General features: G+C 49.2%; 1 protein-coding gene across 2 annotated transcripts in view; it reads right to left on the bottom strand.

The window, feature by feature from the left end:
- DOCK8 (dedicator of cytokinesis 8) overlaps positions 1-25,119 on the bottom strand; it is a 458,638-nt gene that overhangs the window by 385,866 nt on the left and 47,653 nt on the right. For both annotated transcript variants that reach the window (XM_063913931.1, XM_063913933.1), the window contains exon 2: positions 22,337-22,439. In XM_063913931.1, the coding sequence (XP_063770001.1) occupies positions 22,337-22,439 (103 nt within the window). The remainder of the gene's footprint in view (positions 1-22,336; positions 22,440-25,119) is intronic.

Genomic DNA, 25,119 nt, shown 5'->3' with positions numbered 1-25,119 from the left:
TCTTTTATGCATACATGGTTATATCGATATATGTTCTTCCTTTTGATATTATCTGCCGCTGCCAATACATGTAGTGAATGTCTTAGAGACATGGATATATTATACATTGTTACTGCTGATCCTGTTTTCCCTCCCTACCCCTACAATCCTTGTTTCAAACAAATCTTCTTTTCTCACTTTAAACAGATACTCCTGGAGTCTCACCTTTTGGTTCGTAAAATGTTAAAAATTTATAGGACTGTATTATGGTCACCTTTCTTTGATTTAGTCTTTCTAAAATTGTTACTGGTAGAATTGCACACACGTATTCTTTTACTTTCTGTTTGCTTGGCATCTCCGGTGCTAGCTGGGACATGGGGGATGCCAGATTACTATACTCTTGTCTTCATCTTGATGTTCGTCAGAAAGGGGATAGGAAAACAGTATGGTTCCACAAGTAGTTCCCAACACAGTGCAACGGTGTATAAAGTTCCTCACATGGAATGTTGAAGGGTTGAATACCCCAATTAAGTGTAAAAAAGTCCTGCAGCACTTAAAACGGCTACGGCCAGATATTGCGGTACTTCAGGAAACGCATTGGCGAGTAGGCGATCCTAATGTACTTCGTGAGGTATGGATAGGTGATGTGACTGCTGCCTCATATATGAAGGAAAAAAGAGGAGTATTGATAATTCTCCGCAAATCTTTACGATATACAATCATAGATTCCAAAATAGATGTGGAGGGTCGTTACTTATTCCTTAAATTGGAAATTGAAGGTGAATTGTTTACTGTAGCGACTCTGTACGCCCCTACAGGTCCTAATAATGCCTTTTTTACAGATGTATACACTAAATTACAAGACTGGGCAGAAGGCATATTGGTATTGGGAGGTGATTTTAATACCACACTGTCTCCTTCATTGGATAAATCAGATCTTCCCAAGACTAATCGTCTTCATGTGTCTCCTGCTCTAACACTCTTAGCACAAACCTTAAACTTGATAGATCCTTGGAGATATCAGCATCCAGTAGCGAGAGAGTACACATTCTATTCGCACCCGCATCATACCTCCTCAAGGTTAGATTTCTGGCTAGTCCCCACTTCCTTACTCTCTAGGATTTGTGAATCTAAAGTAGAAGATATTGCTGTCGGACCATGTCCCACTTGGTTTTCTTTATTTCTTAATGTACCTAAAATATCTTCTTTTAACTGGAGGTTTCCTACATACCTCTATAATTCACCTGATTTTAAGTTGTTCTTAGACCAAAGTATGGCTAACTATGTGGATGACAACATAGGGCATACAGATGACATCAACCTATTTTGGGCAGCTTCCAAGCCTGTCTTGAGAGGACACATAATTGCTTATGTTTCCAATAAGAAAAAAACTGTAAACCAGAGATTTCAGGCATTAAGTTTTCAGCTAAAGGAGGCATATGAAGCTCTTCAGTGTTCAGACACTGAAACCACTCGTAATGAATACAAGAATGTTAAAGCCCTTTATGATACTTTACGGAGAGAGCTCAATGTTATTTAGATTATCAAAAACACAGATATTTCAAATGGGGAAATTAAGCTGGGAAATTACTAGCGAATGTAGTTAAAAGTTACAAAAAGTCTACAAGTATTCATTCTCTTACATCAACTAAGGGTACATTATATGACACCCCGGATATTGCAGATGCTTTCTTGCAGTACTACAAGGACTTATACACGGCCCCTATAGATAACTCAGCATTAGGCGCTAAATCTATTGGAAATATTGGTGATCCAAAATTAACTGAGGAGGAACGTGATTCTCTTATGGCCCCGATCTCCGAACTTGAACTCATGGATACCATAAAACGCCTTCCCACTGGAAAATCGCCAGGCCCAGATGGCCTTAGTGCTGAATATTATAAGTTGCTGTCCCCTCTCTTGGTTCCTCATTTGCTATCCTTATTTAACTCTGTTTTGGTAGGAAATGCAGCTCCGTCTGACTTTAACCAGGCTCGCATAATAATATTACAAAAACCTGGAAAAGATCCTCAGTTGGTTGAATCTTACCGCCCAATCTCCCTTCTCAACCAGGATCTCAAGATCCTTACTACAATTATAGCGCAAAGATTAAAACTACTTTTGCCCACTCTCTTACATCCATCACAGACAGGCTTTGTTAAAGGTAGATCGTCTGTACATAACATGAGACAGGTAGTAGCAGTTTTGACTGCGTCACTCACAGCAACCTCCGGCAAAACACTCATGCTAAGTTGTGATGCAGACAAAGCCTTCGACAGGGTGTCATGGGCACATCTACTGAGAACGTTTCATTCTAGAAATTTTGGAGCACAATTTGTTTCCTTTGTTAGGACTTTATACAAAACTCCCATGGCGAGTTTCACAGTTAACAACTTTTATACTGAAACCTTTCAATTACACCGTGGTACTAGGCAGGGATGCCCCTTATCCCCGTTGCTATTTAACTTAGCCTTAGATCCACTCATACGACATTTCTACAGATGCACGGATTGGCGAGGAGTTCGTATTGGAGCGCATGAACTTAAAGTTACTGCATATGCAAATGACCTACTATTATTTTTTGAAAATCCTCATGAGGCTATGCCTAGTTTAAATAGGATACTGGAGGATTTTTATAAGATATCGGGTTTTCTCATTAACAAGGCTAAATCTGAGGCCTTAGCATTACATAATGCTGCTAAAACCCATTGGGGTGGTAAGTTCCCTTTCAGATGGGCTGTCTCTTCCCTGAAGTATTTAGGATTGAATATCCCCCCCCAATCCGCCCAACCTGTACAGAGTAAATTTTCCCGCTATAATTGGCCGTATTCAGTCTGATTTTAGAACTTGGAAACATTTACCCGTATCTTACCTAGGTAGGTGTCATCTTATAAAGATGATTTCCTTTCCTCGGCTGCTGTATCCACTACAGATGTTACCCTTGATGATTTCAGAAGCAGATTTAAAAGTTTTAAATACAGCTATGAGTAAATTCATCTGGGCAGATAAAAAAAAACACGCATCTCTCTGTTTAAGCTCAATCAATCTCCTACACTGGGAGGGGTTAATTTACCATGTTTTCGCACATATGCACTTGCAGCAAATTATAGATATGCCTTGGATTGGCTAAGAAATACAGAATGTTATGCTAACACTACTTTGGAACAAGCAATGTGCCCTCATATATCTTTGCCTAGTCTCCTACATATGCAACCTACTGTCACAATCCTGACTGTAGGTTTTATATTTGGTGACTTACCCCTGCCATCTGTCCTGGATCCTGTGTCTTTTCACTCACGGAGTTAAACAGCTTGTCAGTTTTCCTGAGTTCTCTGCCTGAGAGGTAATAGGTAATCAGCTCCACCTGTGGTGATCTCCTGTGTGAGGCTGAATTCAGTAATCTAAAAGCAAGCATCCTGTGTTTTGCAGAAGTCCAGGCTTCAGTGTTCTCTTGGCCTGCTAGGCCTCATTCTACATCACAGCCTTGGCTAGAGTAGTCACATGACAGTGACATCACCTAATCCTGCCCACCAATCATCAAGGACCAGGAAGTATAAATCAGGAGGCTGAGTTGGAATCTGGGCCAGTTCCTCGTGTCACATACAGCCTTGTGAGAGTCTTTATGCTGAGCTCCCTTAAGGTAACCATTGTACCTAAGTTCCTGTGGAAACTCTGTTCCCTTGTTCCTGTATGGTTACTTGTGTGTTGCCATTTGATTTCACCATTTCCCTGAGTCTCAATGTAAAGGCACAGCTGCAATGTTTCGTCTTAAAGGCACAGTACTGAATTCCATGTTCTCCACTGAAAACCACAGCTGTCGTGTTTCAGTTTTACTACTGTTGTAGTTGGGATCTCCAGAGCTCAGTACTTCCGTGCTTCCAACACCTCCGTGCCTCCGTGCTTCCAGCATCTCCGTGACTCAGCACCTCTGTGCCTCAGCACCTCCGTGACTCAGCATCTCCGTGCCTCAGCACCTCAGTACCTCCGTGCCTCAGGACCTCCGTGCCTCAGTACCTCCGTGCTTCCAGCACCTCCGTGCCTCCGTGCTTCCAGCACCTCCGTGACTCAGCATCTCCGTGCCTCAGCACCTCCGTGCCTCAGTACCTCCGTGCTTCCAGCACCTCCGTGCCTCCGTGCTTCCAGCATCTCCGTGACTCAGCATCTCCGTGCCTCAGCACCTCCGTGCCTCCGTGCCTCAGCACCTCCGTGCCTCAGTACCTCCGTGCTTCCAGCACCTCCGTGCCTCCGTGCCTCAGCACCCCAGTGTCTCTACGCACTCGTGTCTCTACGCACCCCAGTGTCTTCACGCACCTCAGTGTCTCTACGCACCTCAGTGCCTCTACGCACCTCAGTGCCTCTACGCACCTCAGTGCCTCTACGCACCTCAGTGCCTCTACACACCTCAGTGCCTCTACGTACCTCAGTGTCTCCAAGTACCTCAGTGTCTCCAAGCACCTCAGTGTCTCCAAGCACCTCAGTGTCTCCAAGCACCTCAGTGTCCCCAAGCACCCCGTGCCCTTTAGCACAGTTGTACCTGTTATTCTTCACTGATTCATCAGCGCCTTTCCAGTTCTGTCTTTCAGGAGACCTTCAGCGCCCACACGTGCTTCCTGTCTGCCGACCTCATCCTGCATGAGGAGAACCTGGATTCGGCCATCTCTGCCGCGGTTCCTCTTCCCAGTCACCGGAAGAGACCCCGAGTCCACAACACTTCCAAAACCAGGTCAGTGGTGGTATTCGTGTAGTCCTCCAGTCGCCCGCGCAGACTTCGCTAGCACCGGGTTCACAAAAACCTTAGTCATGACAGTAGGAACTGGCCCCATGGACCCGGCCGAAAGTGTTTGTCTGACGCAGGACCTCCTAAGCAATATTGCAGGACGCTTGGAAGGTCTGGAGTCGACTCAGCATCAATTGGCACAGTGTCTGCAGCGGAATTCTTTCTCCAGAGATTCTCTGACCTTCTGCTCTAAGACTCCTGACCAACTGCAGATATTCTACCAGATGTTATTACAGTTACAAGAACTTTTGCCTAGTATTCTCTCTGTAATGCCTGATCTCCTCAGGAATACTACCAACGTTGTTGATCCTGTTTTGTCCCAACCAGTTAATAGAGTCTCTTCCTCTGTGCAAGGAAAAGTTGTTCATCAGAGCTATCCACGGCCCAAGCTCTCTGAAGCTGAACGTCAGCGGCGTAGGGAGCTACACCTCTGTCTTTACTGTGGAAATTCCGGTCATTTTGTTAAAGACTGCATTCTTCGCAAGCCAGGGAATGGTGACAAATCGCAGTATCACAGTGCTCATGTCTACAAGTCATCCACAGTAGCCGATCCTGCTACTGCTGACGGGGGTATCAAGATGGCTACTCGGAAAGAGACTCAAATTTATGACTGGGGTCCGGTGATTAAAAGACCTTATCCCAAGTTGGGTGTCCAGAGAAGAATATTCAAGCCATTTAGAGTCACAGAGGAGTCAGAGTGTCCAGCCCCAGGGGGGGCGTCCGTGTCTTCAGCCCCAGGAGGGGCGTCTTCAGAGTGTCCAGCCCCAGGAGGGGCGTCTTCAGAGTGTCCAGCCCCAGGAGGGGCGTCTTCAGAGTGTCCAGCCCCAGGAGGGGCGTCTTCAGAGTGTCCAGCCCCAGGAGGGGCGTCTTCAAAGTGTCTAGCCCCAGGAGGGGCGTCTTCAGAGTGTCTAGCCCCAGGAGGGGCGTCTTCAGAGTGTCTAGCCCCAGGAGGGGCGTCTTCAGAGTGTCTAGCCCCAGGAGGGGCGTCTTCAAAGTGTCCAGCCCCAGGAGGGGCGTCTTCAAAGTGTCTAGCCCCAGGAGGGGCGTCTTCAGAGTGTCCAGCCCCAGGGGGGGCGTCCGTGTCTTCAGCCCCAGGGGGGGCGTCTTCAGAGTGTCCAGCCCCAAGAAGGGGTTCTTCAGAGTGTCCAGCCCCAAGAAGGGGTTCTTCAGAGCGTCCAGCCCCAGTGAGGGGTTCAGAGCGTCCAGCCCCAGTGAGGGGTTCAGAGCGTCCAGCCCCAGTGAGGGGTTCAGCGCATCCAGCCCCAGGAGGGGGTTCTTCAGAGGGCACAGCCCCAGGAGGGGGTTCTTCAGAGGGTCCAGCCCCAGGAGGGGGTTCCGAGGGTACAGCCCCAGGAAGGGGATCCGAGGGTCCAGAGCCAGAGGGTCTACAGAGTGCTGCCCAGCCAGAGGGTCTACAGAGTGCTGCCCAGCCAGAGGGTCTACAGAGTGCTGCCCAGCCAGAGGGTCTACAGAGTGCTGCCCAGCCAGAGGGTCTACAGAGTGCTGCCCAGCCAGAGGGTCTACAGAGTGCTGCCCAGCCAGAGGGTCTACAGAGTGCTGCCCAGCCAGAGGGTCTACAGAGCGCTGCCCAGCCAGAGAGCCTTCAGAGCGCTGCCCAGCCAGAGAGCCTTCAGAGCGCTGCCCAGCCAGAGAGCCTTCAGAGCGCTGCCCAGCCAGAGAGCCTTCAGAGCGCTGCCCAGCCAGAGAGCCTTCAGAGCGCTGCCCAGCCAGAGAGCCTTCAGAGCACAGCCCAGCCCCGTGAAGAGAGGGCTCTTGCCTCAGCCCAGCCCCGTGAAGTGGGGGCTCTTGCCTCAGCCCAGCCCCTTGAAGTGGGGGCTCTTGCCTCAGCCCAGCCCCTTGAAGTGGGGGCTCTTGCCTCAGCCCAGCCCCGTGAAGTGGGGGCTCTTGCCTCAGCCCAGCCCCGTGAAGTGGGGGCTCTTGCCTCAGCCCAGCCCCGTGAAGTGGGGGCTCTTGCCTCAGCCCAGCCCCGTGAAGTGGGGGCTCCTGCCTTGGTTCAGCCCCGTGAAGAAAGGACTCAGTCCGTCCCCGTTCCAGCCGGTCCAGCAATACTCCAGGCCCAGCCTGGTCAGTCCGTCCCGGTTCCAGCCGGTCCAGCAATACTCCAGGCCCAGCTTGGCCAGTCCGTTCCGGTTCCAGCCGGTCCAGCAATACTCCAGGCTCCGCCTGGTCAGTTCGTTCCGGTTCCAGCCGGTCCAGTGTTACTCCAGGACCAGCCTGGTCAGTCTCCTTTGGTTCCAGCCAATTCAAGCATCCCCGGATCCAATCCAGTCCTACTCGTCCAGTCAAAGATTTCTCCAGTTTCATCCTCTAAGCTTTCGTCTGATGGTTTTCCACCTATTTACTTTGATGGAGATTTATTGCAATATGCCGCTCTGGTTGAACAATTTCTCTCTCGGATGGAGTCTGATCCTTCAGGTGCAGTAACTCTTTCCAACGTTACTCGATATCTGTTCCTGGCATTCAGAGGAAGAGCTTTGGAGTGGGCCAACATGCTCTTTGAGAGTAATGATCCTGTGTTCCATGACTTACAGACTTTCAGTAACGCTGTAGTTAAAGAATTTAGTCCTAAACCTTTGGAATCTGCATCAACGAAGGTCCTAAATTCTTCTGTATGAATTTCTCAAGTTCCTCTAAGATTCAAGATGGGTGTCCGGAGTCCACCCTTGAAGAGGGGGATACTGTCACAATCCTGACTGTAGGTTTTATATTTGGTGACTTACCCCTGCCATCTGTCCTGGATCCTGTGTCTTTTCACTCACGGAGTTAAACAGCTTGTCAGTTTTCCTGAGTTCTCTGCCTGAGAGGTAATAGGTAATCAGCTCCACCTGTGGTGATCTCCTGTGTGAGGCTGAATTCAGTAATCTAAAAGCAAGCATCCTGTGTTTTGCAGAAGTCCAGGCTTCAGTGTTCTCTTGGCCTGCTAGGCCTCATTCTACATCACAGCCTTGGCTAGAGTAGTCACATGACAGTGACATCACCTAATCCTGCCCACCAATCATCAAGGACCAGGAAGTATAAATCAGGAGGCTGAGTTGGAATCTGGGCCAGTTCCTCGTGTCACATACAGCCTTGTGAGAGTCTTTATGCTGAGCTCCCTTAAGGTAACCATTGTACCTAAGTTCCTGTGGAAACTCTGTTCCCTTGTTCCTGTATGGTTACTTGTGTGTTGCCATTTGATTTCACCATTTCCCTGAGTCTCAATGTAAAGGCACAGCTGCAATGTTTCGTCTTAAAGGCACAGTACTGAATTCCATGTTCTCCACTGAAAACCACAGCTGTCGTGTTTCAGTTTTACTACTGTTGTAGTTGGGATCTCCAGAGCTCAGTACTTCCGTGCTTCCAACACCTCCGTGCCTCCGTGCTTCCAGCATCTCCGTGACTCAGCACCTCTGTGCCTCAGCACCTCCGTGACTCAGCATCTCCGTGCCTCAGCACCTCAGTACCTCCGTGCCTCAGGACCTCCGTGCCTCCGTGCCTCAGTACCTCCGTGCTTCCAGCACCTCCGTGCCTCCGTGCTTCCAGCACCTCCGTGACTCAGCATCTCCGTGCCTCAGCACCTCCGTGCCTCAGTACCTCCGTGCTTCCAGCACCTCCGTGCCTCCGTGCTTCCAGCATCTCCGTGACTCAGCATCTCCGTGCCTCAGCACCTCCGTGCCTCCGTGCCTCAGCACCTCCGTGCCTCAGTACCTCCGTGCTTACAGCACCTCCGTGCCTCCGTGCCTCAGCACCCCAGTGTCTCTACGCACTCGTGTCTCTACGCACCCGTGTCTTCACGCACCTCAGTGTCTCTACGCACCTCAGTGCCTCTACGCACCTCAGTGCCTCTACGTACCTCAGTGTCTCCAAGTACCTCAGTGTCTCCAAGTACCTCAGTGTCTCCAAGCACCTCAGTGTCTCCAAGCACCTCAGTGTCTCCAAGCACCTCAGTGTCCCCAAGCACCCCGTGCCCTTTAGCACAGTTGTACCTGTTATTCTTCACTGATTCATCAGCGCCTTTCCAGTTCTGTCTTTCAGGAGACCTTCAGCGCCCACACGTGCTTCCTGTCTGCCGACCTCATCCTGCATGAGGAGAACCTGGATTCGGCCATCTCTGCCGCGGTTCCTCTTCCCAGTCACCGGAAGAGACCCCGAGTCCACAACACTTCCAAAACCAGGTCAGTGGTGGTATTCGTGTAGTCCTCCAGTCGCCCGCGCAGACTTCGCTAGCACCGGGTTCACAAAAACCTTAGTCATGACACCTACTAGCTTCCCTGATAGTATCTCCCACAATTTATTACTGACGACTATATGTATAGCTTGGAGAAAAACTCGGAAAAAGCTAGGGGTCTCAGCCTCACACACAATCTTCATCCCAGTAACACATAACACTGGATTCATTAGGGGTCTATCGTCTGAGGTATTTAACTCTTGGTCTCAGAAAGGTCTCCGCTTGACTTATCAATTTCTAGATGTAGACACCCTACAGATGCGTACGCGTGAACAATTACAACAATCATATCCACAAGTCAATATACCCCTCTTTGTATATTTTCAACTTCGTAGTTTTATAAAGAAAATTGTATCACTCCTATCAAATAATGATAGGACTTGTAAAATAGACAACATAATAACTAGAGACTCGTTGTTGCCTTACTCGACCTCCTTTATATACCCTCTTATAAAAAAACAGTTAAATTTGGAAACACTGAACTCGGGATTGGCAAAATGGAAAAGGGAGTTTCCTGATATTTCAATACAGGAAATCTTGTCCTCATTTATAAAATTTAATAAACACCTCATTTCGGCATCATATGCAGAAATGCATTATAAGTTGTTGCATCGTGTTTATATCACACCTAAACTACGTTTCTTAACAGGAGCCTCCCCTAACTCCAACTGCTTTAAATGAATGCAGCCAGATGCAGATCTAATGCACTGTATGTGGGACTGTAAAGAGGTTCACACATTTTGGTCATTAGTTCAATCTTACATAAATACGACTCTTCAGCTACGGTTAGAGATTACTTCTGAGTGGGCAATATGGAATATTTCTGTAACACACTCCCACCCTAAATTATCTAGGGGGGAGAAGCTGTTATTAACAAAAATTGCTGCTGCAGCTAAGAAAACTATCTTGTCCCAATGGATCATGTCGGGTACTTTATCCCTGGCATTACTGATGCCTAGAATAGAACACTTGTTCCACATGGATTGGTTAGAAACGTCTATTAACATGGAGAACAAAGCAGAAAAGTTCTTTAGTACATGGGTGGTCATTCCGAGTTGTTCGCTCGCTAGCTGCTTTTAGCAGCTTTGCACACGCTAAGCCGCCGCCTACTGGGAGTGAATCTTAGCTTATCAAAATTGCGAACGAAAGTTTCGCAATATTGCGAAAAGACTTTTCTGTGCAGTTTCTGAGTAGCTCGAGACTTACAGTGCGATCAGTGCGATCAGTTCAGTGCTTGTCTTTCCTGGTTTGACGTCACAAACACACCCAGCGTAGGCCCAGACACTCCTCCGTTTCTCCAGCCACTCCCACATTTTTCCCAGAAACGGTAGCGTTTTTTCACACACCCCCATAAAACGGCCAGTTTCCGCCCAGAAACACCCACTTCCTGTCAATCAAATTACGAACACCAGAACGAAGAAAAAACCTCGTAATGCCGTGAGTAAAATTCCTAACTGCATAGCAAATTTACTTGGCGCAGTCGCACTGCGGACATTGCGCATGCGCATTAGCGACTAATCGCTCCGTTGCATGAAAAAAATAACGAGCGAACAACTCGGAATGACTCCCATGGTTACCTTTTATACACACCTTACCCCCAGGTAGAAAGGATACGCTCCGAGCCGCAATATGTCTGACCTCCTGGTATAATTTGGAAGTCCTAACGCTAGGTTGCCCTCCATTCTAAACTCTTGAGGAACGAAATACAATGACATATGATGTACTGTTATATTTTATTTATCCGAATTGTGTGTAACCTCCCAATATTTATCGTTCTGATATTTGTACTCTAGCTTTCTGTCTGTTGATATGTATTGTACTATCTCCATTTGTCTTCTGTAAACTGCATTTACAGTTCTATAATAAAATATGTTTAAAAAAAAAAAATGTTTAAAATAAAATAGGGTGTACCCAATATTAGATCATCCTAACAATAGAACAAAATAATATTACAATATCATCAAGTAATAGAGGCAGGGGATGGTGAGCAGGGGTGTTCAAGAGGTTTCCGATGCTGTTGGATGGAGGCAAGGCACTAGTGTAGCGTGGTCAAGAATGTACAGGGCTTCTTACATCTCCCATGCTGGACCAGCACACCGCAGAATGGCCTTCCAACAGAGACTATGGGGGACATTTACTAAGCAGTGATAAGAGCGGAGAAGTGAGCCAGTGGAGAAGTTGCGCATGGCAACCAATCAGCAGTGAAGTAACATCTAGAATTTGCATATTATAAAATTATACAGAGCTGCTGATTGGTTGATGGGGCAACTTCTCCACTGGCTCACTGCTCCACTCTTATCACTGCTTAGTAAATGTTCCACTGAATCTCTGCCCATTCAAGCACTCGGGTGTGGTATAGCGGTTCGAATCAATTTTTCCCGACAAAGATTAGTCCGACAGTGATTGTCAGACAATTTAGTTTTACCGTCAAAATAAGAATTTACTTACCGATAATTCTATTTCTCGTAGTCCGTAGTGGATGCTGGGAACTCCGTAAGGACCATGGGGAATAGCGGCTCCGCAGGAGACTGGGCACAAAAGTAAAAGCTTTAGGACTACCTGGTGTGCACTGGCTCCTCCCCCTATGACCCTCCTCCAAGCCTCAGTTAGGATACTGTGCCCGGACGAGCGTACACAATAAGGAAGGATTTTGAATCCCGGGTAAGACTCATACCAGCCACACCAATCACACCGTACAACCTGTGATCTGAACCCAGTTAACAGCATGATAACAGAGGAGCCTCTGAAAAGATGGCTCACAACAATAATAACCCGATTTTTGTAACAATAACTATGTACAAGTATTGCAGACAATCCGCACTTGGGATGGGCGCCCAGCATCCACTACGGACTACGAGAAATAGAATTATCGGTAAGTAAATTCTTATTTTCTCTGACATCCTAGTGGATGCTGGGAACTCCGTAAGGACCATGGGGATTATACCAAAGCTCCCAAACGGGCGGGAGAGTGCGGATGACTCTGCAGCACCGAATGAGAGAACTCCAGGTCCTCCTCAGCCAGGGTATCAAATTTGTAGAATTTAGCAAACGTGTTTGCCCCTGACCAAGTAGCTGCTCGGCAAAGTTGTAAAGCCGAGACCCCTCGGGCAGCCGCCCAAGATGAGCCCACTTTCCTTGTGGAATGGGCTTTTACAGATTTTGGCTGTGGCAGGCCTGCCACAGAATGTGCAAGCTGAATTGTACTACAAATCCAACGAGCAATAGTCTGCTTAGAAGCAGGAGCACCCAGCTTGTTGGGTGCATACAGGATAAACAGCGAGTCAGATTTTCTGACTCCAGCCGTCCTGGAAACATATATTTTCAGGGCCCTGACTACGTCCAGCAACTTGGAGTCCTCCAAGTCCCTAGTAGCCGCAGGTACCACAATAGGCTGGTTCAAGTGAAACGCTGAAACCACCTTAGGGAGAAATTGAGGACGAGTCCTCAATTCTGCCCTGTCCGTATGAAAAATTAGGTAAGGGCTTTTATAGGATAAAGCCGCCAATTCTGAGACACGCCTGGCTGAAGCCAGGTCTAACAGCATTACCACTTTCCATGTGAGATATTTTAAGTCCACAGTGGTGAGTGGTTCAAACCAATGTGATTTTAGGAACCCCAAAACTACATTGAGATCCCAAGGTGCCACTGGAGGCACAAAAGGAGGCTGTATATGCAGTACCCCCTTGACAAACGTCTGAACTTCAGGAACTGAAGCCAGTTCTTTCTGGAAGAAAATTGACAGGGCCAAAATTTGAACCTTAATGGACCCTAATTTTAGGCCCATAGACAGTCCTGTTTGCAGGAAATGCAGGAAACGACCCAGTTAAAATTCCTCTGTAGGGGCCTTCCTGGCCTCACACCACGCAACATATTTACGCCAAATACGGTGATAATGTTGCACGGTTACATCCTTCCTGGCTTTGATCAGGGTAGGGATGACTTCATCCGGATTGCCTTTTTCCTTCAGGATCCGGCGTTCAACCGCCATGCCGTCAAACGCAGCCGCGGTAAGTCTTGGAACAGACAGGGTCCCTGCTGGAGCAGGTCCTTTCTTAGAGGTAGAGGCCACGGGTCCTCCGTGAGCATCTCTTGAAGTTCCGGGTACCAAGTCCTTCTTGGCCAATCCGGAGCCACGAGTATAGTCCTTACTCCTCTCCTTCTTATGATTCTCAGTACCTTGGGTATGAGAGGCAGAGGAGGGAACACATACACTGACTGGTACACCCACGGTGTTACCAGAGCGTCCACAGCTATTGCCTGAGGGTCCCTTGACCTGGCGCAATATCTGTCTAGTTTTTTGTTGAGGCGGGACGCCATCATGTCCACCTTTGGTTTTTCCCAACGGTTCACAATCATGTGGAAGACTTCAGGGTGAAGTCCCCACTCCCCCGGGTGGAGGTCGTGTCTGCTGAGGAAGTCTGCTTCCCAGTTGTCCACTCCCGGAATGAACACTGCTGACAGTGCTATCACATGATTTTCCGCCCAGCGAAGAATCCTTGCAACTTCTGCCATTGCCCTCCTGCTTCTTGTGCCGCCCTGTCTGTTTACGTGGGCGACTGCCGTGATGTTGTCCGATTGGATCAACACCGGCTGACCCTGAAGCAGAGGCCTTGCTTGACTTAGGGCATTGTAAATGGCCCTTAGTTCCAGGATATTTATGTGAAATGACGTTTCCATGCTTGACCACAAGCCCTGGAAATTTCTTCCCTGTGTGACTGCTCCCCAGCCTCTCAGGCTGGCATCCGTGGTCACCAGGACCCAGTCCTGAATGCCGAATCTGCGGCCCTCTAGAAGATGAGCACTCTGCAACCACCACAGGAGAGACACCCTTGTCCTTGGAGACAGGGTTATCCGCTGATGCATCTGAAGATGCGATCCGGACCATTTGTCCAGCAGATCCCACTGAAAAGTTCTTGCGTGGAATCTGCCGAATGGAATCGCTTCGTAAGAAGCCACCATTTTTCCCAGGACCCTTGTGCATTGATGCACTGACACTTGGCCTGGTTTTAGGAGGTTCCTGACTAGCTCGGATAACTCCCTGGCTTTCTCCTCCGGGAGAAACACCTTTTTCTGGACTGTGTCCAGAATCATCCCTAGGAACAGCAGACGTGTCGTCGGAATCAGCTGCGATTTTGGAATATTTAGAATCCACCCGTGCTGTCGTAGTACTACTTGAGATAGTGCTACTCCGACCTCTAACTGTTCCCTGGACCTTGCCCTTATCAGGAGATCGTCCAAGTAAGGGATAATTACGACGCCTTTTCTTCGAAGAAGAATCATCATTTCGGCCATTACCTTGGTAAAGACCCGGGGTGCCGTGGACAATCCAAACGGCAGCGTCTGAAACTGATAGTGACAGTTCTGTACCACAAACCTGAGGTACCCTTGGTGAGAAGGGCAAATTGGGACATGGAGGTAAGCATCCTTGATGTCCAGAGACACCATATAGTCCCCTTCTTCCAGGTTCGCTATCACTGCTCTGAGTGACTCCATCTTGAATTTGAACCTTTGTATGTAAGTGTTCAAGGATTTCAGATTTAAAATAGGTCTCACCGAGCCGTCCGGCTTCGGTACCACAAACAGCGTGGAATAATACCCCTTTCCCTGTTGTAGGAGGGGTACCTTGATTATCACCTGCTGGGAATACAGCTTGTGAATGGCTTCCAATACCGCCTCCCTGTCGGAGGGAGACGTTGGTAAAGCAGACTTCAGGAACCGGCGAGGGGGAGACGTCTCAAATTCCAATTTGTACCCCTGAGATACTACCTGCAGGATCCAGGGGTCCACTTGCGAGTGAGCCCTCTGCGCGCTGAAATTCTTGAGACGACCCCCCACCGTACCTGAGTCCGCTTGTAAGGCCCCAGCGTCATGCTGAGGACTTGGCAGAAGCGGGGGAAGGCTTCTGTTCCTGGGAAGAGGCTGCCTGCTGCAGTCTTTTTCCCCTTCCTCTGCCCCGGGGCAGATATGAGTGGCCTTTTGCCCGCTTGCCCTTATGGGGACGAAAGGACTGAGCCTGAAAAGACGGTGTCTTTTTCTGCTGAGAGGTGACCTGGGGTAAAAAGGTGGATTTCCCAGCCGTTGCCGTGGCCACCAGGTCCGATAGACCGACCCCAAATAACTCCTCCCCTTTATACGGCAATACTTCCATATGCCGTTTGGAATCAGCATCACCTGACCACTGTCGCGTCCATAACCCTCTTCTGGCAGAAATGGACAGCGCACTTACTCTTGATGCCAGAGTGCAAATATCCCTCTGTGCATCTCGCATATATAGAAATGCATCCTTTAAATGCTCTATAGTCAATAATATACTGTCCCTGTCCAGGGTATCAATATTTTCAGTCAGGGAATCCGACCAAGCCACCCCAGCACTGCACATCCAGGCTGAGGCGATTGCTGGTCGCAGTATAACACCAGTATGTGTGTATATACTTTTTAGGATATTTTCCAGCTTCCTATCAGCTGGCTCCTTGAGGGCGGCCGTATCAGGAGACGGTAACGCCACTTGTTTTGATAAGCGTGTGAGCGCCTTATCTACCCTAGGGGGTGTTTCCCAACGCGCCCTAACCTCTGGCGGGAAAGGGTATAATGCCAATAATTTTTTAGAAATTAGCAGTTTTTTATCGGGGGAAACCCACGCTTCATCACACACCTCATTTAATTCATCTGATTCAGGAAAAACTACGGGTAGTTTTTTCACACCCCACATAATACCCTTTTTTGTGGTACTTGTAGTATCAGAAATGTTCAAAACCTCCTTCATTGCCGTGATCATGTAACGTGTGGCCCTACTGGAAAATACGTTTGTTTCCTCACCGTCGACACTGGAGTCAGTGTCCGTGTCTGGGTCTGTGTCGACCATCTGAGGTAACGGGCGCTTTAGAGCCCCTGACGGTGTTTAAGACGCTTGGACAGGTACTAACTGACTTGCCGGCTGTCTCATGTCGTCAACAGTCTTTTGTAAAGTGCTGACGCTATCACGTAATTCCTTCCATAAGACCATCCAGTCAGGTGTCGACTCCCTAGGGGGTGACATCACTATTACAGGCAATTGCTCCGCCTCCATACCATTTTCCTCCTCATACATGTCGACACAACGTACCGAGACACAGCACACACACAGGGAATGCTCTGATAGAGGACAGGACCCCACTAGCCCTTTGGGGAGACAGAGGGAGAGTTTGCCAGCACACACCAGAGCGCTATATATATACAGGGATAACCTTATATAAGTGTTTTTCCCTTATATAGCTGCTGTATTGATTAATCTGCCAAATTAGTGCCCCCCCTCTCTTGTATTACCCTGTTTCTGTAGTGCAGGACTGCAGGGGAGAGTCAGGGAGACGTCCTTCCAGCGGAGCTGTGAGGGAAAATGGCGCTTGTGTGCTGAGGAGATAGGCTCCGCCCCCTTCTCGGCAGCCTTTCTCCCGCTTTTTTAAGGAAAAACTGGCAGGGGTTAAATGCATCCATATAGCCCAGGAGCTATATGTGATGTATTTTTCGCCATCTAAGGTGTTTTTATTGCGTCTCAGGGCGCCCCCCCCAGCGCCCTGCACCCTCAGTGACCGGAGTGTGAAGTGTGCTGAGAGCAATGGCGCACAGCTGCGGTGCTGTGCGCTACCTTATTGAAGACAGGACGTCTTCTGACGCAGATTTCCCGGACCTCTTCTGTCTTCTGGCTCTGTAAGGGGGCCGGCGGCGCGGCTCTGGGACCCATCCATGGCTGGGCCTGTGATCGTCCCTCTGGAGCTAATGTCCAGTAGCCTAAGAAGCCCAATCCACTCTGCACGCAGGTGAGTTCGCTTCTTCTCCCCTTAGTCCCTCGATGCAGTGAACCTGTTGCCAGCAGGACTCACTGAAAATAAAAAACCTATACTTAAACTTTTTCACTAAGCAGCTCAGGAGAGCCACCTAGTGTGCACCCTTCTCGTTCGGGCACAAAAATCTAACTGAGGCTTGGAGGAGGGTCATAGGGGGAGGAGCCAGTGCACACCAGGTAGTCCTAAAGCTTTTACTTTTGTGCCCAGTCTCCTGCGGAGCCGCTATTCCCCATGGTCCTTACGGAGTTCCCAGCATCCACTAGGACGTCAGAGAAACTATGGTTCGACATTAATCATACCTCGACATAGATAACTTAGACAATGAAAGTAAACAGACCTCTCGAAGATCGACAGCGTGTATGCAGACATTAAAAAAGCCCAACAATTATCAATTAGATACGTATTACACAGACACTGTTGAAGACCGACAAAGCATATATAGACATTTTAAAGACCGACAGGACATAAGTCAGATAAGCTCAAGACCGACAAACAAAAGACCGACAAAGCATATGTAGACATTTTTTAAGTCCGACAGGACATAAGTCAGATAAGCTCAAGACCGACAAACATTCATTATCAAAAAATAATATTACACATAACTGAGACTTGTAGTTCTCCTAACCACCCCTGTACACTCAGTCACGGTGTCGCCACCATACCTGGACGCAACGCTCTCAATAGCTATTGCGGGTGGACGGGACTCATAACGTCTCGTCTTGGACGGCCCCCGCGTCTGAGGTTAGACGGCATGGTGCCGTTGCTGGGGTGACGATGGAGGCGTCCAGGACAGGGGGCCCAGACATCACGGGGGGCGGACGGAAGAGGGGTGACTGAGGGGATGGGGTGCTTTGCGGGGAAGGGTGGGGGTGTGTGGGGTTTGGCCTTGCACTCATGACTTTGGCCTGTATGGTTTGGGCTTGGTAGCTGTAAGGCTGACAGGTGTGGCTGGGACCTGTAGTTCCACGGATGAGGGTAGCGCTGTTAGCGTAGGCGCGTCTGAGGTTAGACGGCATGGTGCCGTTGCTGGGGTGACGATGGAGGCGTCCAGGACAGGGCGCCCAGACATCACAGTGGGGGCGGACGGAAGAGGGGTGACTGAGGGGATGGGGTGCTTTGCGGGGAAGGGTGGGGGTGTGTGGGGTTTGGCCTTGCACTCATGACTTTAGCCTGTATGGTTTGGGCTTGGTAGCTGTAAGGCTGACAGGTGTGGCTGGGACCTGTAGTTCCACGGATGAGGGTAGCGCTGTTAGCGTAGGCGTGTCTGAGGTTAGACGGCATGGTGCCGTTGCTGGGGTGACGATGGAGGCGTCCAGGACAGGGCGCCCAGACATCGCAGGGGGGGCGGACGGAAGAGGGGTGACTGAAGGGATGGGGTGCTTTGCGGGGAAGGGTGGGGGTGTGTGGGGTTTGGCCTTGCACTCATGACTTTGGCCTGTATGGTTTGGGCTTGGTAGCTGTAAGGCTGACAGGTGTGGCTGGGACCTGTAGTTCCACGGATGAGGGTAGCGCTGTTAGCGTAGGCGTATCTGAGGTTAGACGGCATGGTGCCGTTGCTGGGGTGACGATGGAAGCGTCCAGGACAGGGCGCCCAGACATCGCAGGGGGGGCGGACGGAAGAGGGGTGACTGAGGGGATGGGGTGCTTTGCGGGGAAGGGGGGGGGGGGGGGTTTGGCCTTGCACTCATGACTTTGGCATGTATGGTTTGGGCTTGGTAGCTGTAAGGCTGACAGGTGTGGCTGGGACCTGTAGTTCCACGGATGAGGGTAGCGCTGTTAGCGTAGGCGTGTCTGAGGTTAGACGGCATGGTGCCGTTGCTGGGGTGACGATGGAGACATCCAGGACAGGGCGCCCAGACATCGCAGGGGGGGCGGACGGAAGAGGGGTGACTGAGGGGATGGGGTGCTTTGCGGGGAAGGGTGGGGGTGTGTGGGGTTTGGCCTTGCACTCATGACTTTGGCCTGTATGGTTTGGGCTTGGTAGCTGTAAGGCTGACAGGTGTGGCTGGGACCTGTAGTTCCACGGATGAGGGTAGCGCTGTTAGCGTAGGCGTATCTGAGGTTAGACGGCATGGTGCCGTTGCTGGGGTGACGATGGAAGCGTCCAGGACAGGGCGCCCAGACATCGCAGGGGGGGCGGACGGAAGAGGGGTGACTGAGGGGATGGGGTGCTTTGCGGGGAAGGGGGGGGGGGGGTTTGGCCTTGCACTCATGACTTTGGCATGTATGGTTTGGGCTTGTTAGCTGTAAGGCTGACAGGTGTGGCTGGGACCTGTAGTTCCACGGATGAGGGTAGCGCTGTTAGCGTAGGCGTGTCTGAGGTTAGACGGCATGGTGCCGTTGCTGGGGTGACGATGGAGACATCCAGGACAGGGCGCCCAGACATCGCAGGGGGGGCGGACGGAAGAGGGGTGACTGAGGGGATGGGGTGCTTTGCGGGGAAGGGTGGGGGTGTGTGGGGTTTGGCCTTGCACTCATGACTTTGGCATGTATGGTTTGGGCTTGTTAGCTGTAAGGCTGACAGGTGTGGCTGGGACCTGTAGTTCCACGGATGAGGGTAGCGCTGTTAGCGTAGGCGTGTCTGAGGTTAGACGGCATGGTGCCGTTGCTGGGGTGACGATGGAGACATCCAGGACAGGGCGCCCAGACATCGCAGGGGTGGCGGACGGAAGAGGGGTGACTGAGGGGATGGGGTGCTTTGCGGGGAAGGGTGGGGGTGTGTGGGGTTTGGCCTTGCACTCATGACTTTGGCCTGTATGGTTTGGGCTTGTTAGCTGTAAGGCTGACAGGTGTGGCTGGGACCTGTAGTTCCACGGATGAGGGTAGCGCTGTTAGCGTAGGCGTGTCTGAGGTTAGACGGCATGGTGCCGTTGCTGGGGTGACGATGGAGACATCCAGGACAGGGCGCCCAGACATCGCAGGGGTGGCGGACGGAAGAGGGGTGACTGAGGGGATGGGGTGCTTTGCGGGGAAGGGTGGGGGTGTGTGGGGTTTGGCCTTGCACTCATGACTTTGGCCTGTATGGTTTGGGCTTGGTAGCTGTAAGGCTGACAGGTGTGGCTGGGACCTGTAGTTCCACGGATGAGGGTAGCGCCGTGAGCTGTTGGGGTGACAACCGTCCATCCGCCTAACCTATTTGGAGCTGAGGGTACAGGTGTGTACGCGGCGACATGTATGTAGGAGGGTAGTCTTGGGGAAATGAAAGTCTCAGAAGTCTATGATATCGATATATTGGCCCCTGTCCTAATAATCTGTCGGTGTTTTGTGTGCCGGTATTATTTTATTCTTTTTATATGTATGTATTGTCTAGGTATATGATGTCGGTCTTTTATGTGTCGGTATTACTGCTGTCTGTTTTATGATTTGTCGATCATTTGCATGTCTATGCATACACTGTCGGTCTTTTACTTGTCGATATTATCGAGGTCTGTTTGATTAATTGTCAGTCTTTTTTACTGTCTATGTATGCACTGTCGGGTTTTTGTCATGTCGGTCAAATGCACGTCTGACTTGTGTTTTGTCGGTCTTTTGTGTGTCTGCATATATACTGTCGGTCTGTTGTGTTTCGGTATAAATCTTGTCTGATGAAGGACTTGGTGTGGTGTGTTGTGTTGTCGATTTATGCGATGTCGGTTTAGAGGTGTTCGATGTGACTGTTGTCTGACTTATGAACTGTCGGTCTTTGTTCTGTCGGACTGTTGGTCTTGTCGGGCTTTCCTTTGTCTTTATTTTAACTTTGTCTGACTTTTAACTGTCGGTCTCTCACTATTGTCTAACTGGTGTCTTTCTGTCTTCTGTTGTCGGTCTTTTCGCTGTCTGTATTCTTCATGTCGGCGAGTCAGCCGGAACCCCTAGCACTCAGCATCATCATATTTTAAAAGTGTAAACTCAAACGTAGGTAAGAAAAATGCAGCATTACATTGAAATAGTGCTGAACAAACATTGCAAAATTAGTGGAATACTGAGATTTTTTAGTGAGCAATAAGCAAACAGCTAAAAATTTCTACATTGGCTCATGAGCTATGAAGTTGCGGCCCACTTAGTGGTTTCAGGGATAAACTTCAAGGCTATGGAGCTGCAAGCCCGCAATTAATTCACTTAATCATACACTTCATGTGAAAGTTGATAGACGTTTCAGCGCATCCAACAATGGCAGCAGCACAGAAAGACATGAAACAATGTGAAGTATGCTGCACTCAATCAGTGACTTGAAATACTACAGCAACATAATCAGCCTACCCAACGTCCTGGGACTAGATTCAGCTTTTAAAAGCAATCGTGTATGGCAATATAACATTTCTGCAGAGTTTACAACAGTTGCTCTCTCTGTCCTGATGTGTTTCTTACACTCTGCCTACAATGGGCATGTAGATAGATGTATGTGGATGGCGGAAGTTGAATCATTGCTATCCACTTTGTTATACAAGAAGTGTTTGTAAGACAGGAAGTGACTGATGTACAGGAAAGGCCTCTGCAGCCATTTGTTCAGCATGACTACAGTTACTAGTAATGACATACACAGTAGAATCATATTATTATGACCACCTCCTACATTTGACGTCGGCAGCGTGTAGCCCATTAAGTACGTCATGTGTTGTGCGCTGGCTTGTGGGTGTATAAGGTGTGTGATAGGCCATCTGCACACCTACAGTGTCATTGTTGCTGACATGGCTAAAAGGAGCGATTTATCAGAGTTGAAAAGAGGGATGATTATCGGCTTTATTTCTGAAACAGCGCAGTTTGTGAACTGTTCATGTGCTGCTGTGGTGAGGGTGTTTCTTGACTAGACAAATGGCACCATTGCGAATAGCTGACGTGGAAAATGCTATTGATGTGAGAGGTGAATGTTGGCTATGAAAGGGGCATGAGGGCCAACCAATACACCACAGTACAGTGGAGCAGCTCACCATCAATATGAACCTGGGGCTACCACACGTGTGTCTAAAACGACAGTTCAGTCTGTGGAGCTGCTGTCCATGTTGCACACGGCGGTTACTCTGGCTATTAGCTGATGGTAATAATAATTTGACTCGACCGTGTACTTCTGCAGCTCTGAAGAGTCCTGTGGTGATTTGCACACAGAACACTTTACAGGGCAGTTCTTCAGAGGAAACACAGTAAGTACCATGGGCTCACTCCACTGCAAGTGTATACAGACCACAGACCCGAGCTGCATGGATATGGAGCAAGGACTTAGCTAAACCTATGGTATCCCTGTAGCAAAATGTCAACAGGCCCCCAAAGGGCCCCACCCCCACACACATACATATATATGCACTATTTAGTGTTGGGCAGTCATTCATTAGTGGTGGCGATGAGGGTGATTGCCCCCTAACACACAAAGCAGGATGTACTAAAGGGAAAATGCAGTAAAAAAAAAACCCTGTTTTCGGGGTTTTTACTGCATATCCATATGTACTGAGCCCAGGGATCCAGATCTTCCATACGAAGGGTAACACCAGGTTTTATAATGGTTATCATTACATCTCATTACATTTTGTATGTTAATATCAGTAAAATTACAATACTCACTAGCTGAAGGGAATATGAAGTAGGTGTACTCAGGCTGCGCTGATGTAGAAATCCAGATGTACTGTGAATTGTGACATGCTTCCGTATTTCTGCTGAAGAATACCTTAACAATACACAAAGAAATATGTCATCAAACAATTTATTCAGCCAGTCATTAAACATGCCAAAAGTAATTTTATTAGTCTTACAAGGTCTGCCATGAAAGCTACAGTAGTTTACACTTGTACATTTGTGTGTACAGATTACATACAATTAACTGGCTGATGGGATGCCAGCTGTCAATATTCCGACTGCGGTATCCCACCCGCCAGACTGCCATCAGCGGGGCGAGCGCTAAGAGTCCCCTTGTGGGCCCAGTGTGCGCGCGCCACAGGATATATTCCCACTCTATGGGTGTCGTGGACACCCACAAGTGGGACTAGCCCTGTTGTGCTGGGATTCTGGCTGTTGATATTGTAGACTGTTGGGATTTCAGCGTCGGTATCCTGAACGACGGGATCCCGATAGGCGGCATTTTAATTGCAACCCATGTGTACAGTGCCTGTCCACTACGTTCAAATTCCTGTAGGGAATGTTGGCTTATGTGAACACCAATCAGCACATCTATTACTATCTGCTTAGGATAAGTTCAGGTTGCAATGGCAAGTTTGACCAAGGGGGCACTTGATGATGGAGAATATTAAGGTGAATTAGGACTGAGCCTTGAGATATCCCAATGTAGTAGAAGGGAAGGAACAATAAATATGTGATTTTAAAAGTTGTAAGAATATTAGAAAAGGGCCTGGAAAAACTAGCAAGTAAATTCTAGAGGAGTAGATGTCAACTGTGACAGAGCGGCAGAAGGATATAATGGGGGTGATTCAGAGGTGAATGCTATTTTGACATTTACGGTAAACATTAATGGGGGTAATTCAGACCGGATCGTAGATGTGCTAAATTTAGCACATTTCCGATCAGTTTCACAGAAATGCACATGTGACGTCACACAGCCACCGCTGAAAATGGTCCGGACAATCCTCCGTTGTCGGGACCACACCCTGCCAGCGGCGTTCTAATGCCATTGGCACGCCCCCTCCCGCCCTGCGACCGCCTCTGCCTGTCAATCAGGCAGAGGCCATCGCACCAATGAGATGCTGATAGCATAACTGGGCTCCCAGGGTGCACACACGCAGTTCGGCCATCCACAAAGTAATTCAGACTGTGATTGCTGCCGCTACAGTGATCCAGTCTGAATTACCCCCAATGTTTTAAGATCTGCACATACTCCAAAAGCCGCAGCATGATTGACATTCTGCCGTTTTAGGACAGTGACGGGCAGCATTCTAAATAAAGGGGGGGGGGAAACATGCCAACCCATATTCTGGGCGTGCTGAAGCCAATGTCTGCATCCCCAGACACAGCTTCACTGATCCTGGCAGTGTGATTTTCCCGGACATGCTGAGTATCCGGAGGGTTACTCAGATGTCCGATGTTCATGCATATTATTATTATTATTATCATCATCATCCTTTATTTATATGGCGCCCAATTACAGAGTACATAAACAAATAATCAAAACAGGAAAACAGCAACTTACAGTTGAAGGCAATATAGGACAAGTACAGGGTAACCAAACATAACTATATCAGCAGATGACACTGGAATAAGTATCATGTGCAGAAGACTGCGGGATTTGGTACAGTTGAAGATTATTCAAGTAAGAAAAAGGATAAGCACATGAGGGAAGAGGGCCCTGCTCATGAGAGCTTACATTCTAAAGGGGAGGAGTAGACAGACAGGGGTGACACAGACGGGGTTGATTGGATGCTGCATCTTCATACGCAGCAGTGGAACAGAGAAGCCGCAAGAGGCATCTAATTACACAATTTGCATATTGTTGCACATCCGCTGCTTACAAAGATGCAGCACCAGTAGCACCCACCTCTGAATGAGCCCCAATAACCATCTGGCAATGAGTAAATCATTGGTCATTTTAATAAGAGCAGTAGAATAGCAGGTGAGTTTTGAGCAAGCAGCTGAAACCAGGTAAGATTTGACATTAGAGTCAGGGCCGGCGCCACCACTAGGCAGCTTTAGAGAACTGCCTATGGGCGCTGGCACTTGGAGGGCGGCGCTGAGTGAAGCAACAAAATCAATGATGTCACAGACTCACAGGATTTGCACTGCGCTCACCGCGAGGGATGTATGGCGCCTGCTCACCTGGTGTCAGTGTTTTTTGTGTGGAGGAGCTGAAGCTGCTGCAGTGCAAGCTGTGTAACGCTGCAGCTGCAACCACGGAGGATGTAGCAGAGGAGGACAAATCCTGGCCCTGCCTGCTCTGCCCTGGCTGGCTCCTGATTCGCGGGTATTTAGGGGGCGGGGCCTAATGCCGCAAAGTCCCGCCCCCATCACAGTCCTGTTCACCTCTAGTCGGTATCCTCCTTTACAGCTGTGAGTCTCTATTTATATATGTGCTACTGCTGCAGTGTGATTACACTGTGTGTCACCCAGTGCACTATATGTGTGCATTATATCTTATATACTGTACTGTGTATATTATATACGCAGCAGTGTGACTAAGCTGTGTTCAGTGGTGTAACTAGGGGTCCGCAGCCACTGCGCTCGCTTGGGAAAGTGCAGGGCTGCGGGGCGCTCTAGCCGCCACTGATCTCTGCTGGGAAGGAGGGACACAGAGGGCACAGCGCGCGCCTCTCCTGTGTCCCTCCTGCGTCTCCGGCGTGTCTATTGAATGAAGTGCCCATTCGTGAGCTCTGATTGGCTCAAGAACCGGCACTTCATTTAAC

This window comes from Pseudophryne corroboree, chromosome 1 (assembly GCF_028390025.1).
Source record: "Pseudophryne corroboree isolate aPseCor3 chromosome 1, aPseCor3.hap2, whole genome shotgun sequence".
NCBI lineage: Eukaryota > Metazoa > Chordata > Amphibia > Anura > Myobatrachidae > Pseudophryne > Pseudophryne corroboree.
The sequence above is the reverse complement of the archived record's forward strand: the minus strand, read 5'-3'. Positions and strand labels throughout refer to the sequence as shown.